The sequence below is a fragment of the Anas acuta genome, chromosome 2 (assembly GCF_963932015.1).
Source record: "Anas acuta chromosome 2, bAnaAcu1.1, whole genome shotgun sequence".
Classification (NCBI taxonomy): Eukaryota; Metazoa; Chordata; class Aves; order Anseriformes; family Anatidae; genus Anas; species Anas acuta.
In genome coordinates this window covers 126,172,915-126,189,011 of record NC_088980.1, presented here as the reverse complement: position 1 = coordinate 126,189,011, position 16,097 = coordinate 126,172,915, and the positions used below count along the sequence as shown (strand labels likewise).

The 16,097-nt window shown below is 34.5% G+C and overlaps 1 protein-coding gene across 2 annotated transcripts in view; it reads right to left on the bottom strand.

The window, feature by feature from the left end:
• The window catches only part of CRISPLD1 (cysteine rich secretory protein LCCL domain containing 1), a 40,798-nt gene that overhangs the window by 12,811 nt on the left and 11,890 nt on the right, over positions 1 to 16,097 (bottom strand). For both annotated transcript variants that reach the window (XM_068672123.1, XM_068672124.1), the window contains 8 exons: positions 6,011 to 6,129; positions 5,731 to 5,863; positions 3,871 to 3,986; positions 2,646 to 2,746; positions 1,349 to 1,528; positions 1,196 to 1,256; positions 985 to 1,051; positions 155 to 285 (listed from right to left, as the gene is read on the bottom strand). In XM_068672123.1, the coding sequence (XP_068528224.1) occupies positions 155 to 285; positions 985 to 1,051; positions 1,196 to 1,256; positions 1,349 to 1,528; positions 2,646 to 2,746; positions 3,871 to 3,986; positions 5,731 to 5,863; positions 6,011 to 6,129 (908 nt within the window). The remainder of the gene's footprint in view (positions 1 to 154; positions 286 to 984; positions 1,052 to 1,195; positions 1,257 to 1,348; positions 1,529 to 2,645; positions 2,747 to 3,870; positions 3,987 to 5,730; positions 5,864 to 6,010; positions 6,130 to 16,097) is intronic.

The following is a 16,097-nucleotide window of genomic DNA, read 5'->3' as shown; positions in this document are numbered from 1 at the left end:
CATTAAACACTGGCTAAAATTTAATAGTGGATACAATACCTGTATTTCCACGTGTCCTTTTATGATAAAAGTATGAACAGAATATTATTACTGTGATATATTTTGCATGAAATAACAAATCCTTTCCATATATTTTAATTTTAAGGAAACTTACCCAATTGACTGAACACCATTTCTGTAAGATTTGATAAAGTAATTTTTCCTTCCTTGCCTAGTGACATCAACCCAACCACCTTCATTGTCTAGGATGCCATAATGTATGGCAGCTTTACAAATACTGGATTGCTGAAAAACAATGTGAAAAGCGGTTCCATGTCAGACAAAACCACTATTTTCCATTGTAACTTAATATGAAAAATTCAGTTTTTAATTGCAATGTATCACTAAAAACTTGGTAGATAGTCTATTAAGTTTGATGTTGACTATTTAGGTGTTATTTCAAATAAAGAGAACATCCCTTTGCCTTAATTCAGAGATAAAATACACTCATTTACAGTATACTTGTTCACAGTAGCTGCTTTTTTCCTATACTGTTATACAGTTCTCCATGGTAAATTATGCTAGGCATTAAACTTAAACAAGTAGAACTGTCTTACTGAAACAATTCATATGAGTGTACTCACAAATTGTTGTATTTGTCCTTCAGTTGCACCTTAACATCTGGACATGTAAATTTTATTTCTGTGCATGTAAAAGGCACATGAAGTACATATAGACAATACACGCAGAATAGCAGATGTAAACTTAGTTTGATGTTATCTTAAATAAAAGCCTACATCAAATGTTTATGGTCTTCAAAATCAAACAATCAGAGAATGGTTTGGGTTGGAAGGGTCCTTAAAGATCATCTAATTCCAACCCCCCTGCCATCCATTCTTAATACAATTTTAATCCATTCTTAATACAATTTTAATTAACATTCTAATGGAAAATACATCTCATTAAACATTCTATTTGTACAAAATCTGATTTTAAAATGTTTACCATTTCATAATGTACACTTCCAATAACCTTGGCTTTGCTATCCAAACAGCCAGCAGGACATTCATACCTAAGAAAATAAAACACAATTTGGCCTTAGATCCTGGGATTACAAAAAGGGGAAATGTTCCAGGTCACACACAAATAGAGCCTTTCCTAATAATAATAGTAATCTATAACAAAACTATAGCGTAATTTGTAAAATTTACCTTACCTATTGCAAGTTGTTCCTTTGCACTGGTCTCTTAGACGTACTTCACATGAAACAATCTGAGCTAAAACAAGCAAAAAGCCATTTCACTAGAATGAATTTCATGCTACATAGTTCAAATTTGTTAACTACTTGAAAATTAGGTAAATTCCTTACACATTTGCTGTGTGCTTATTACTTCATTTTTCTCACTGTCATCGTTGCCTGTAGAGCCTGAAGGTGAGTGAGTTCTTGGCCGGCTTTGCGCCGTTGCATCCTGGGCTTTGGATCGTTGCCGTTCAATCTCATTGGTTTCCTCTTCTGGTTCATGGGGAGAATAAGGCCTTTCTGAATCCTCTGTTTCAGAAAATGATCAAAGAAGATTTCTCAGATGAAATAACTCAGTGTTTGTGGAACACAACCCCCTTATCATGTTTTGGTAACATGGCTTTGTTTTCGTAAAATGGTGGTTGAATGTAAGTAGGAAAGCAAGGAAAACTTCCCATTGTTTCATAACAAGAGATCAAGCTTCATAATACAACTCAATTGTCTTTCTGGTGCTGAAAAATGCTAGAATTTCTCTAGCAGGAGAAATTTCTCTAGTAGGAAAATGCTCCTAATGCTCCTTTTTTAGTATCTTTCTTTATGCCATCAGGAAACTAATAGATTAAAGGTGATATTCTTATTAGATGTTGAAAAAGTTCTACCAGGTTCGTAGATAGCTTGTAATTAAGAATCCAATTTGGTAAAAAAAAAAAAAAAAAAAAAAAAAAGACAGCTGAAAATGAGGCCCTTTTACTGATACATAATGTTATTAATGTTGAAATACTCATCAGTAACCTACATTTCTTACTTAAATAAGAAACATAAGGAATGTACTTGGAAACAATGTTGTTTTCTTTTTTTTACATATGAATAGGTGAGTAACTTTCTTAACAGGAACAGCTAGGTTACACGCATACGGAGTAAACAAAAAGAAATAGCAGTTTCATAATATTTTACATTCAATGCTCTAAAATACTAATAACATTTTGAAAATTGTGAGGAGTTAATCGACTTAGCTGTCATTTCATTTAATTATTAATGTCTTCTTTTCTTGTTCTTGATTTTTCTTACAGTAATGCATATGGCTATGTCACTGAGCTACTCTTTCCCTTTAAACAAATCACTGCATAACTTTCACTATAATTTACAGAAAGACCAATAAATAACATACAGCTAAAGTCTATATCTTTGTGTACTAAAAGCCTTCAATCAGGACTTAAATTAGCAGGAATTCAGTATAATCCAATCCCTCTTGTGACACTCAGCCGCACACATCACATAGTACATGATCTCATTTATCACAGTAAAGTAGGTCCCTATCCCATGTTTGGGTACACACATAATATATTCTATTTCACTGTTTTAAAGCATAATGAGGAAAGAAAGCAAAAGGTTACATTCCAATTATAACTGTTGAAATAGCACATACCTCTGTAACAAAGATTTTCTCTGCAACCTCCTCCAAAACTAGGGGGACATGCAGAACAGGGTCGGCCAGGTTTATATGGAGCATGACCCCACCAGTTACCCCTTTAAATAAAAAGAAAAAAATAATTAGAAAAACATGCTATAATGAATAATGCATTAATATTAAATATCATTAAACTGGGAAATGGTTGGCAACCTGCTAGAGCACTTGGATGTACGTGGAGAAGGACTTGGGAGTATTGGTGGGTAGTCGGCTGAATATGAGCCAGCAGTGTGCTCAGGTGGCCAAGAAGGCCAACAGCATCCTGGCTTGCATAAGAAGCAGTGTAGCCAGCAGGGCTAGGGAAGTGATTGTTCCCCTGTACTCAGCTCTGGTGAGGCCGCACCTTGAGTACTGTGTTCTGTTTTGGGCCCCTCGCTACAAGAAGGACATGGAGGTGCTTGAGCGAGTCCAGAGAAGGCCGATGGAGCTGGTGAGGAGTCTGGAGAACAAGTCCTACAAGGAGCGGCTGAGGGAGCTGGGCTTGTTCAGCCTGGAGAAGAGGAGGCTCAGGGGCGACCTTATCGCTCTTTATAAGTACATTAAAGGAAGAGGTAGAGAAGTGGGGGTTGGTCTATTCTCCCATGTACCTGGTGACAGGACAAGGGGGAATGGGCTAAAGTTGTGCCGTAAAGTTGTTTTAGGTTGGATATTAGGAGGAACTTGTTTACTGAGAGGGTTGTGAAGCATTGGAATGGGCTGCCCAGGATAGTGGTGGAGTCACCACTAGAGGTCTTTAAAAGACGTTTAGATGTTGAACTTAGCAATATGGTTTAGTGGAGGACTTGTTAGTGTTAGGTCAGAGGTTGAACTCGATGATCTTGAGGTCTCTTCCAACCTAGACAATTCTGTGATTCTGTGAATATCCTATAGGATGTTAACCATTTACTTACATTCTTTAAGGTCACAATGGGGAGATACATTTTTTTTACAGATCATCATCACAATACAATGAAGATCTCTCTGATGTTGTATGCTAAAACACAGGCCACAAAACTGAAGTCCTACAAAATCACAAGAGTATTTGTGCAGCCAAGGCTGCCTTGGGAACAAAGCACTACTTTGTAAAAGTACAAAAAAATAATAGAAAACTAATTTCCTTTTGTATTATTTCCTGGATCATCATAAAGTATTACCTTTTCCACCCCCTACTCCCCAAGATATTTATGGGTGTCAGCCAACTTACTTAGGAGAATAATTGCATACAAGATAGACTGCTTTTGGCCAAATCTGTCCCCAGATGTTCATGTTATGACACAAATTAATTGCACAACCTATTCTGCTACTTGTTGCCCAAACAACCTATGGAAAAGGAAAGAGAAATGCACGTAAAAAACAAAACTAATTGACATAAAACAAAAATTATCTCCAAACTTCAACATACAGAACTCAAAACAGAAGCCATGCTATATTAATTGTCCTCTATTATAAAAGTCTTAGCAACCTAATTAAAACAGAGAAAAGTCCACTTGGTTCTATCCTTATTAGAAAGAAAAGTTTTACATTGATACAAGAGATACGGCTCTCATTTTAAAATACATATATATATATATGTATAAATGCTCTAAACATGTGTTGGCAAATGAAATGAAATGAAATGAAATGAAATGAAATGAAATGAAATGAAATGAAATGGCAGCAAATGTATACAACACATTATCTGAAGAAATGGTTCTTGGAATTAAAAAGAATAGAAAACATTGCATTACAAGATGTCACGTTCCTGTATTCTCATTGTGTCCAAAGTTCTCACTAAAATTTAAGAATCCAAAAGGATCTCGATTGCTTAGACTGACAGAATAGGCACTTGTCAGCAGTGAGAGAATGTGACATAAAGCTTTTCACAAAACAACTCACACATCAAAAAGATTCAAGTTACAGAGTTTAAATAAACATGCTTTTATGTCATTGCAATCTAATGTGGCCGTGCTCCTTTATTCATCCATTGAGACAATTTTAATTGCAGATCTCAAAATAATCTGAAAGATAAAAGTGGGGATCTTCAAAGTAGACAAATATAACAGGTGCAAAACTAATCCAAGAGAAGTAAACTGTGTAGTTCCTTCAGAACTTTAGAAGTTGATAGGTACTGTGAAGAAATAGCAACATAAAGAAGTATATCTATGTATTGTAGGTATTGCACATGATAGAGGAGTGTAATTATAGTTATTTTTACAGAAATGGTAAATAAGAATATGGAGGTAGTTCTGTCTTAAAATTTGACACAGTGGTAAATTATGATAGTAAACAGAAAACAAATCTTTTAAAACTAATCATTTTGAAGTTTTCTAATAACATATCAAATGTTTTATTATTTTATATGGGTTTTAGTATAAGACCAAGACCAGGCTGGATGGGGCCCTGGCAAACCTGATCTAGTGGGTGGCATCCCTGCCTATGGCAGGGGGGTTGGAACTAAATGATCTTTAAGGTCCCTTCCAACCCAAGCCATTCTATGATTCTATGATAATCTGAAAATTATGTATTTCCCATTCACTGAAAACACGACTGGCTCCCTTCAGAAAAAACAAAACAAAACAAAACAGGTTAGATACATAAACTTCAGAAGTACCAAATAAATTAGTACTTATGCGATTTCAAAATCCTGCTGAAGTAAAAGCAACATGTTATAACTGCTTACCTGTTGTTTGACTAGATGAATTCAATGAAGAGAACTTTTTTTTTAAAAACAAAACAAAAAAAAAAAAAACAAAAAACATGCTGTTTCTTCAGCAAATTCCAGAAAGGAGTACTAACATGCCAGCCGGCACAGAGATGAGATTATGCAAAGTGCACTGAGCAGACACACTGAGTACTGAGTATTGTGAGATTTTTCCTCAATCCTGTTAAGGAAGTGATAACTATGTGAAAGAAATGTAACATCTGTATGACAACCCTACTCTATGTCACCAGTACCCAATGCTTTTAACTATGGAGTCTCATAAAAACAAGCCCCTTTCCTGTTTTCCTGTATCATACAGTCACCTAACTGGAGGTCTTGACTGTACTTTTCCATAGCTGACAAAACCAAAACCCACCTACATACCTGTGTGTAATGTGTACAAACAGGACCAGAGCATTTGTAAGGACAATATGGGTTGCATTCATGAGGATGTGGATACGTGAAATCTCTCACTTCGTCATACCATGCTTGGACATGAAATGTTGGAGGCCTGTACCTATGAAAGCCAGCAGATCAGTGAACAGCTATTAGATCAGTGAACAGCTGTAAAGTCTATCATTCTTCCTTAGAGTAACAAGCACATTTTGCTAGATTTCCAAAAAAAAAAAAAGATAATATACTATTAAACAGTGTCTTAAACTACCTTCCCCAGTGTGCCCCCAGATTCTGTCCAATTGACGGAAGAAGGCTTGCAGGCCCATGCTCCCATAGGCAGGTTTCAGCCCATGACTCTGCAGATCTCTCCAATTCTACATCCCATGTCTGAAATTTGAAATAAAAGAAAGGGACACCTTCTTAAAAATACTTAATGGCTACTTAATACACTTTAAAAACAGAACAAGACAAACAAATTAAAAATAAAAACTAAAAAATAATAAATAAAATAAGATTGTCCATTTTCAAAGCATCTGTTTCTGGAGCAGAAAACTAAAGAAAAAAAGCAATAGTTTAGGATTGTAGGTCCTATTTTTGTTACATAAGAAATAGAAATGTTTCCACCAAGAGGAAAAAAAAAAAAAGAAAAAAAAAAACCAACACTTTAATCCCTTCACAGTTTTCCCTTCAGAAAGCATGTGCAGGCATGCTGCAATGAATAAAAGACAAATAGGAAACAGAAAGGCTTAGTGTTCAACTTTCCAAGCTAAATCAAGTGCATTTTCTGTCTTGTGAGATTTCTTTTCAGTAACAAGCACTTTCCTTAGCCAAAAGCGTATTATCCAACACACTTTTTAAGGCTTTATTTCCTCTAAACCAAGTTTATTTGAAATGAAAATGATTTTCTCTCCCTTTTCTGTAATCAGCTTTCATTGAAATAATACACAGTTCAAACAAAATATAAAAACTAGAGTTTTTTTATTTTTCTGTTTTTCTGGCTAGGTTGGTTAAAAAATAAAGAAAAAAGAAGGCATTCATGTTAGCAAGAGGCATGTTTAGGATAAGTTAAAGAAAAATACTATGTTATTGTTTATCACAAATGTTTACCTTTTCTGTTCTTTAGAGGTATATGGAAGAATAGGTTTGTAGCTGAAAGACAGATGCAAGTTTTTCTCTTTCAAAAACATACTAAAATACACTCATATTGAAAATAAAAATTAAACCATACTTTGTATGTTTAATGTATTAACCTGGAGTTTACTCAAAGTGGTTCTTCTTAAGCAAAGTAGCCATACTGCAAATTGGCTTTTAAAATCTTTGTAATTGCAAAGTTTCCAGGTATCTGATTCACTGATACCAGTAGTCAGGTTAAAAAAATAAAATAAATGTAAGGAAACATACTGCTTGCAAAAAGTGCAGCTATTGCATCATGAGTTCAGACTAAGTTTCTCAGCATTATACTGGGTTATCTAAGTAAATAATTCAGTATTTCCAAAACCAAAATTCCATGCAGACACTGTAGATCATGTCTACAAATTTTTGGCAAATGTTGAAGGTAAAAAAAAAACTCCTCTATAGAGCCAAAGAATACACAAACATAACAGAAATTCCATGTGCTATAATTTGTTTTTCTACTGATTTTGACAGGCAGTATTCACCTTATTAATTAGGTTACTTATTTAAAAATATGTGCTTTTGATTATGCAACATCATGATTATGGAAAGACTAATATCATTCAAATTAATCCTAGAATATCTATTTTATTGATATATACTCTTATTCAGAAGTCACTAATGCAATGATTTCTCTTTTGTCTGTTATTATTCATAATAAATGTACTGGGTACATTTTGACTCCCAAAATGCAACACTGATTTTTGACAGAATTCTCTAACAGTGTAACAGTGACAGAACAAAGCTTCTAGCCTACATATGGATACAAAATCAACTGACTCTAGCAAACAGCATAAAATTTCTGTTCACCTTATTGGGCCAGTATTTCAATGTCATAAACTGTAGAATTCCAGTCTTAAGTCAGAAAGTTTTATGACAGTTTACAGTTTGTATAAATCTTTTCCCTTTCCTCATCTCCTCATCACACCATTATAAATAGTTCTTTTTCCTATTGTGCTCACTGTTAAAAAAAAATAAATTAAAACATTTCTTCCACATACAGACTTATTTTTTTTATATACTGTAGTACAATGGCTTCATGCTGGAATCATGACTCCATAACATTTTAAAATAAAATGCCAGTACAGTTTGTCCTTGCTTATATTTTACAACATGAAGACAACTCAAAATCTTATATTACTCGAGATTTAGCCCTGTATATGAACAAGTCCAAACATAAAGCTAACATACATCCCAAGTAAGTACTGTTTAGAATGGTTTTACCAACTACAGAAAAGCTGGACCAAAATGTTTGTACCTGCACACTTTTAGAACATCATGTCTCCAAAGCCAGCTAAATTTTCTTGCAGCTTTTATGAGCCTCAGAACTTGAAAATATATTCTCTTGTAAAGCATCCTCTCACAATTTCAACTCTAAAAGCATCAGTGACAGATAAAGGTGTTGCACTGCTTTGTTGTTGGTTGTTTTAGCTATTTTGTTTGTTTGTTGTTGTTGTTTTCTCCACACAAGCTTCAATATATTTTATGCAGCTATTTTAACTAAAATAATGCTTTTTGGTAGTCAGTAGTAGTTGCTTGAAGCAATTCCTCGAGCCTGTGAGCAAGCTATCTTTAAAAAACAAATATTTTAAAGACTGATGGTAACTACACATGACAGAACCATCCAGACTCTGCAAGAAGAGCCTTTTGATTAAAAACTTAAATTCATCGTTAATCCTCCTGACAGATGTACACCCATACTCACATATACTTTTGTGATTGGATATTGTCTTCAAAAAGTTTACTCAACATTTCTGTTCTTTTTTGTTAACTGTTTCTTGCCTTCAGCCACAGCATAAAATATTATATATACCTCTGCTTGCCTAGCCAGAGAGAGGCATACTTTCCAGTTTCCAGGCGACAACCTTAGCAGCAGCAAAGAAATCATTTTCAAGAATAGGTTCAAAGTGAAGCTCTTTGCAGGAAGCACGGTGCAGATTGTATCAACAATGAGGACCTTAGGGCATATGGTATATTTTTGTCCTTTGCAGAATCATTCCTGACTCCAGAAAAGGTTGCTATATGAGCCAAAGAAGTAATTCCACTCTTCCCAAGAATACATGCACAGGATTATATCAGACAGTAATCTGCACCATTAACTAAGGACCTAGCTTATGGCTCATCATGACGTAATTACCCTATTTCTTTACATCTTAAATCTATCCCACAGGAGCTTTCCAGGGTTTTTATTTACTACTATAGCTAGGTGAACCTCATCATAGTGCACTTTCCTTGGAGCAACTTCATTTATGATTCTGCTCTGGACTCCTCTAAGACAGTAACTTATCAGCCTTCCCTGGTCACTGCCCTTCCATGTCAATCATAATGACAGGTCTAATGACAGGAACCTTTCAGACTCTTCAGTTTGTGACATATGTGAAAGAAGGAAAGGACAGACTGAAATAATGAAGTTAGAACTGAGCTAATCACAATTTTTGCCAGCCTTCATCGAAAGCCAATAATTAGAGGATTAAAAGCAACTTTTGTTTCAACTTTGTTTTTGTTTTTTTTCAAATTTCCACTCTCTGATAGAAACATAAAAAGTATGCTTATTAGCACTAACAGGCTAGACAATCGCCATTTATTAATGCATCAAAAAAAATCATAAAAATGTACCAAGAAAGGCATTATTTGGCCTAATTAGATGCACTATTTTAACATTGTTAATATTGTTTACAACAATGTTGTAACTTTATATTTGTATACACATTTTTATGTTAGTTGGTCTTTTTATGAAGAAACAGGGCTTTGGCACTGTTTTACAACACTGGAAAAAGAAAAGGTTTTAACACATGCACAATTCATATTTCAGTACCCTTTGTAAAATGACTGTAATACTATCTCATGGGAACTGTCTCATATATCAAAATTTAAATAGAAGCATAAAAAGACAGGTATCTTTTTATCAGAATATAGTACAAAATTTAACCACATACATTTCATTCACAATAATTTCAACTACTAAAATTTTCATAAGCATTGATAAGAATTCTTATGACAAAATCACCAGAAATCTGACAGCAAATAGTTGGTGTTACATTAGGATTGAATTAACCCGATTATACTGCATACTCAAATACATACTAGGCTGACCAATCAACAGATAATGCCAACTTCAAAATATTGTGAGATCTGAAATGAATCAAATGTCAAAAAGCCTACTTCTATATTATAGTTTCACAACAAACAACACATCTTATTTTTCTCTCTGTGTGTACCACACAACGAAGTCATTTCAGAACAGTCAGCTGTTCAGGAAATTCTCTGTGTGCCAGAGAAGAAAGGACTTATTCATTTGTTTCTCAGCCTTTAGCACCTAAATCCCTTATTTATAAAGCCAGAAAAAAAAACTACCTGGCATGGATATAGCGCACATATAGCTAGCATGGTTTATTGTCAGAAAACACTGTCCATTGTCCTGCAAGCCAATAGTAATTAGGTCCAGGAATTGTTTTTCTGTTTGTTTGTTTGGGTAGAAGGAGGTCATGAATAAATGACACCCACCGTACAATTAACATTGCTTCTTCTTAATCAAGACTATGTTTGAGTTCAAATATGTTAAAATATGCAATAATTAATATTGTTAACAGAGCCAGTTATTTCAAAGCTAGTTCAGCTAGCTCAATGCTAAATCACAGTCTGCAGTATGGAAGTACATACCACATACATGTAGGTTACCATGTGGTAACCGTATAGCTTTATTTCTTTTTCATCTTAATTAATTAAGCATCATTATTGGTTGGGCTGGAGTAAGTTTCAAAACCACAGTGTATTCAGATGTAAAAAGGTATATACATGTTTTTATGGTTCATGTAATCAAAATGGCTTTTATTCTCCTGGTGTTCCATTCCGCCTTAAAACAGTTTAGAAAAAATAAATAAATAAATAAATAAATAAATAACAGGAAATAAAGTGTTTGAAGAAAGGTTTCTAAAAGCACCTGAAAAGGTCCATTCCAAGCAAGTTACACAAACAAGTATTTCAAACAACCGATATATAACTGATCAGTGAATCTTTACATAAAAAGATGCTTGGCATTAAAAAAAGCCAGAGTAAGAACAGAGTAAAAACATATGAATGGCAATGGCAGCACAGGCAAACTACATCATAACAGAAGTAGGCATTGAAAAATGTTTTAACCACAATGTCAGTGATATTAAAATCTGGATACTGAAATATATTCTTATCTGGCATAGATCTGATCCTTTAAAATTATATCAAAAAATTGTTCCAGAATACTCCACGTTGTCAGCTGATATTTTACAGATTTGTCAAAATATACTTATAGAACAACTTTGAATCAATTAGTACAGAAAAATTTTAAAAGAAATCTCTGCATACCTATAGGTTGAATTCTTTTGCTTAGTGAAGGATGGATAAAGCCTTCAAGCAAAAATTCTTAAAAACAAACAAACAAACAACAACAACAAAAAACAGAAAGTTGTTTCTTTCCATTAAAAGTGTGACCATGGGGTCTTTTTAAAAAGGGTCTTTTTGAAATGTAGGAGTGAATTCACCAGATGTGAATCCACTAGTTCCCTCATTCATGCTCTAACATGACCAAGTTTCAATGAGTTTGCACCATCAGATTTCTTTGGTAAGTACTGGGTATTGACGGGAGCACATGAAGATGGAAGTGTAACTAGTAGGCAGCTTATTCCCAGGTCTGACAAGCATATTGACAGGCAATTCTTTTGATAACGCATGCAATGTAATTCAACCTGTTTATGAAGAAAAAATATTTTTCATGTTGTGGAAAGACTACATGTAGTCTACCTTTTGGATAAGGGATCATCAGAGGGGGCAGATTTCCACATTGATAGGTGGACAGCGAACACTTCATCAACACAAACCTACCTGAAGTTCTTTCTTTTGTTTTACAGAACTCTGCAGGAGTAGCAACAAATGTGTTGCTAACGTGTCTTAAATGGAAAAATGTCCCTTTACTTTCCAGATGTTTCTTGTATTTTTTAATTCCACAAGAACACTCAGCAATGCTAATTATAAAGACCAAAAGATAGTACCTTAGCAACGGGAACATACAGTACTACTGCAGAGATGAGGAGAAACTAAAGAGGCTTTTTTGCTCGTCCATCAGCACTCATTATGTCAAAGAGGTTTTAACTACCAAGTTATGTACCTTTTTCCTTTCCTCTTGTATAAATCACGTTTACATCTAACTTTAGAAATATATGTTGCATTTATCTGCCTTATACTTACGAGGACAAGATGTAAAACAATACATATTAAAGTCCAAGACAACAGCTTACGCTGTGCCATTTTGTGGTACAGTCTCATCAGTGACATAGCTCCTTTTATGATGTTATTGAATCTAGGGTTATCACAACAAATACAGTATTCTGGCCCATAAACTACATTTTCCTCAGGATAAAAATTTTGAAAATTACAATTTTCAAGATGGCACGTTTGTGGTTTTTTTCCAGTGCTTTCTAGCATTCTGCATACGTAAGTATTGTGCACCAGAACTCCAGGATATAATAAGTGATCAATTTTTGACACATGAAAATTCAGTCTGTAAAAACTAGATCCCATTATCTTACCCCATTGTTGTAGTATATGTAGGCATTGAATTGTTCTTAATTAGAACTTTCACAGAAAACTATCTGAATCTAATAAATTAATATGTTACAGTCCTGCAGACTTAGACTTCATCAATTTTAGCAAGTCACGTACATGTCTTTTACAAGTCACGTATCCATTTTGCAAGTTCACAACCTCACAAGTTTACAACCTAAACTAGATAAATATTAATCTTATATTACAGGCTGTATCTAATGTTTCATCTCTTTGAATTTTTTCTTCCATTTTTGCCCACATCTATTTTAGGATGAACTATATCATTAAAGAAATACTATTTAAATTCATCTTGAGATGAATTGTACTACCACAAATCTACATTTGCTCTGTGAACATAGAGTTAATAGCCAAAGGGTCTTGTGTACTGTTATGCTGGAATACTCAGTACACATGTATTCCTGAGGACTGCACTTACAACCAACATCGGACATGCCATTTCTTATGAAGGCAAAGGATGATGTTCCTTCCTCATTCTTCCTCCCATTTTGGACAAAAAATTACTGCCTATTGATCTAGTTCCAAGTGATGAACACATCCATGAATCCACTTCCTCTACAGAAACAAATCATGCTATTTTTATCTTTTTTTTTTTTTGGTGGCATAGTAGATTGATTAAGTTTAGGTTGTTCATGACAGCATGTCTGCGTTTCACTGAATAAACTGAAATATTTGGCAGTGTTCTGAGTGGTTGGACAGTGATTCTGATCATGTTATATGTACTCAGTGCGCTTCAGTTGTTGATAGACGAAAGTGCAAAATTCAGAAGTATATGAGAAAAATAACAACAACAAAACAGGCATAGTAGAGTTTGCTGCTATTCAAGCAAGTGCTTGTTTGAAACTTAATCAAAATACTATCTTTTAGCTTTTAACCTTGCCAAATTTACTGTTCCTAAAACCCCCTAGTCATACCGACATGATTAAGTTCACAAGTAATTCACCTCCTTGCAATAATTTTTTTTTCTTCTAATTAGATACATACACTCAGGAGATTTCAAATGCTGGAAAATAGCTTTTAGTCATCCAAAAGAACATGTTTCTCTGCAGAAAGTTACCAGCATAACCACTTCCCTTTTACTCTTGTATCCTCCTGTGTGACAGAGAGGGTCTATATTAACTTTTCAGGTATCACTCCTGTGAAGCATAGTCCTCTCACAGTATAATTCATCCACATACAAAAACCCTTAGCTCAAGGTTCAGTGGTGCTCTAGACTTGATTTCATTATCTATTCCAAATAGTCTACCACTGACAAGATGGCATGGTCTATTGCTCAGATGCTTCTGCTATCCAAATCAGTGTACTCATACATTAAAACTGCTATTGCAAACATATGTGAGCTAGTATGGACAGCAGAGGCATTGGCTAAACTTCCAGCCCGTGCAAGAGTCAACTTTTCAAGTAAGAGGAAAAAACACTTAGCTCTACATACTTCGGTCCCACGATCTCAGTTGGCTTGTTTATTTTACTGTCTTCCTGTTTCAGCTTTGGAAGACAACTTATGTATCATCTGAGCATCATGATTATTTATACAATTTCTGCTGCATCTCTTAGCATTCACATAGATTTGCTACCTAAAATATTCCTTTCCATTAAGTCAGGAAATTATGCTGTTTTTTTAGACTGCCATACCATCACATACACCATGACAGAGCTTAGTCTGACTTAGGGTTTTTCTACAGCAGCATTTTAATCTAGATCAGGAAAGAGATTTGATGCAAAACTATTATTGTACATGACATTTACACTTACTGTACATCACAAAGCACTGCTAAAGTACAAACTGGTTTCCTTCTAGACAGAATGCCAGGAGTTATGTTCCAAGAGCATATCTAATGCTTTGCAGTTGTTAATGGGAGTTCAGTCCACACAAACAGGTAAGACCTATCTCAAAATGACCCCTGAAACGCAGAGAACATGAATGGTACTCAGCACCAATTCTCTTGCTCTGCAATACTGCTCGTATTGTACCACAACACTCACTAACACAAGCCTTGCTTTTGTCAGCATCTTGGTAAAACCTAGAGTACCAATAGCACTACCAGAGCTTCACAAAACTTATGCTAGGCTAACTGAGGGTAAAACCAGGGTGGTAGATTAAACTAAATGATGACAGCAGTTAGTGACTCCAGCTGCTGACTCTCCTTTCCCAGAAAGTTAAAGGCTTTGCAGCAGGCACGTTGCATGCAAATACAGATTTTCTGAATTCTCCTGGTTTACAACATATCACCTTAAAATAAACCACAACTGAAGGATTAACTTTACAGATTGGACTACAAATTGTGTTATTCAACCTGTGTCAACACGGTGTCCATGTAGCATGTAAACTGAAACCAATGCTCTGCTTGTGGAAAAGCTGTTTCAGTGAGGAAGGATATCACAGCTTAAAGTACAATTTATCAACAGCCAAACTAATCACATTGGCTGGGATTAACCTCCCTTGAATTTAAACAGCCTCAAAGCTGATACCTACATCTGAGCTAATTACCTAAGTTACCTTTGCAGTTACATAAACAAGTAAGCATCTACAGAGGCAGATAGCTTTAGCTACACACCTTTAATTGAGATGAGTTGTGTGTTGGAAATTCTCATTTCCCTTGACTAGTACCCTTGACAAAGGAGACCATCTCAGATGCAGACATCTACACCAGCCAATAAAAACTAATATTAATAATAATAACATATATATATATATATATATATAATATAAAATAATAAAAATAATAAAAAGTAACATTTTAATTGGAGAGATTTTCATGGATATAGGAAAACAGGGGGGGGAATCATATAGAATGGGACTGTATGGAAAGAAAAAAAGAGCTAAAATTTAAGCTTAGTAAAGATGGAAAAGTAAGTACAGTGGGCACCACTGAAAGTAAACATTTACCATGGCATAGTATAAATACCTCATTGCTATATACACTCTAAATATAGGGAGAGAGTAGTAAAGTAAATACCACAGTACAGTATGGGTATTTATTTATTTTTTGATAGAAGATAGAATGCACTGTATTCTTTAAGACTAGTGAGAAGGGAAAGAAAAAAATTAAAAAAAAAAAAAGAAAGATGAAATATTGATTAAAAAATACCATGAACAAACAAACCAGAAATACACTTAAGAACTAGAAATCAGCTGCATGGTACCATCACAGAATAACAAAAAAGCTACATCTGAAAATGACTTCAAGAGACTGATGTTGACTGCTCTTCCACTGAGCCAGAGTATAATATATGCATATTATCCACTTTTATTATTATTATTAAAAGTAATAATGGTAGTTTCCGAATAATTTTTATTGTATTTCTCTTCTGGAGTTTTATGACTGTGAGAGTAAAGACAATTTTCTTGGTATGCAATGTAAACCTCCTTCCTTGTAATGCTAGATGATTTAAAAAAAAAAAATCACTTTCCTGTAACAACCTTTATTTAGTTCCCAGATTAAATAAACTCAGCTATTTCACTCCCTCAGTCCTCACCATGAATCACACATGAGTTTATAATCAGTCCCCTTAATCTCTTTCTTTCACTCTGGAGTGACTATACCATTCCTAAAAAAAATGACCAAAAGTGGGCACCACACCTCAAA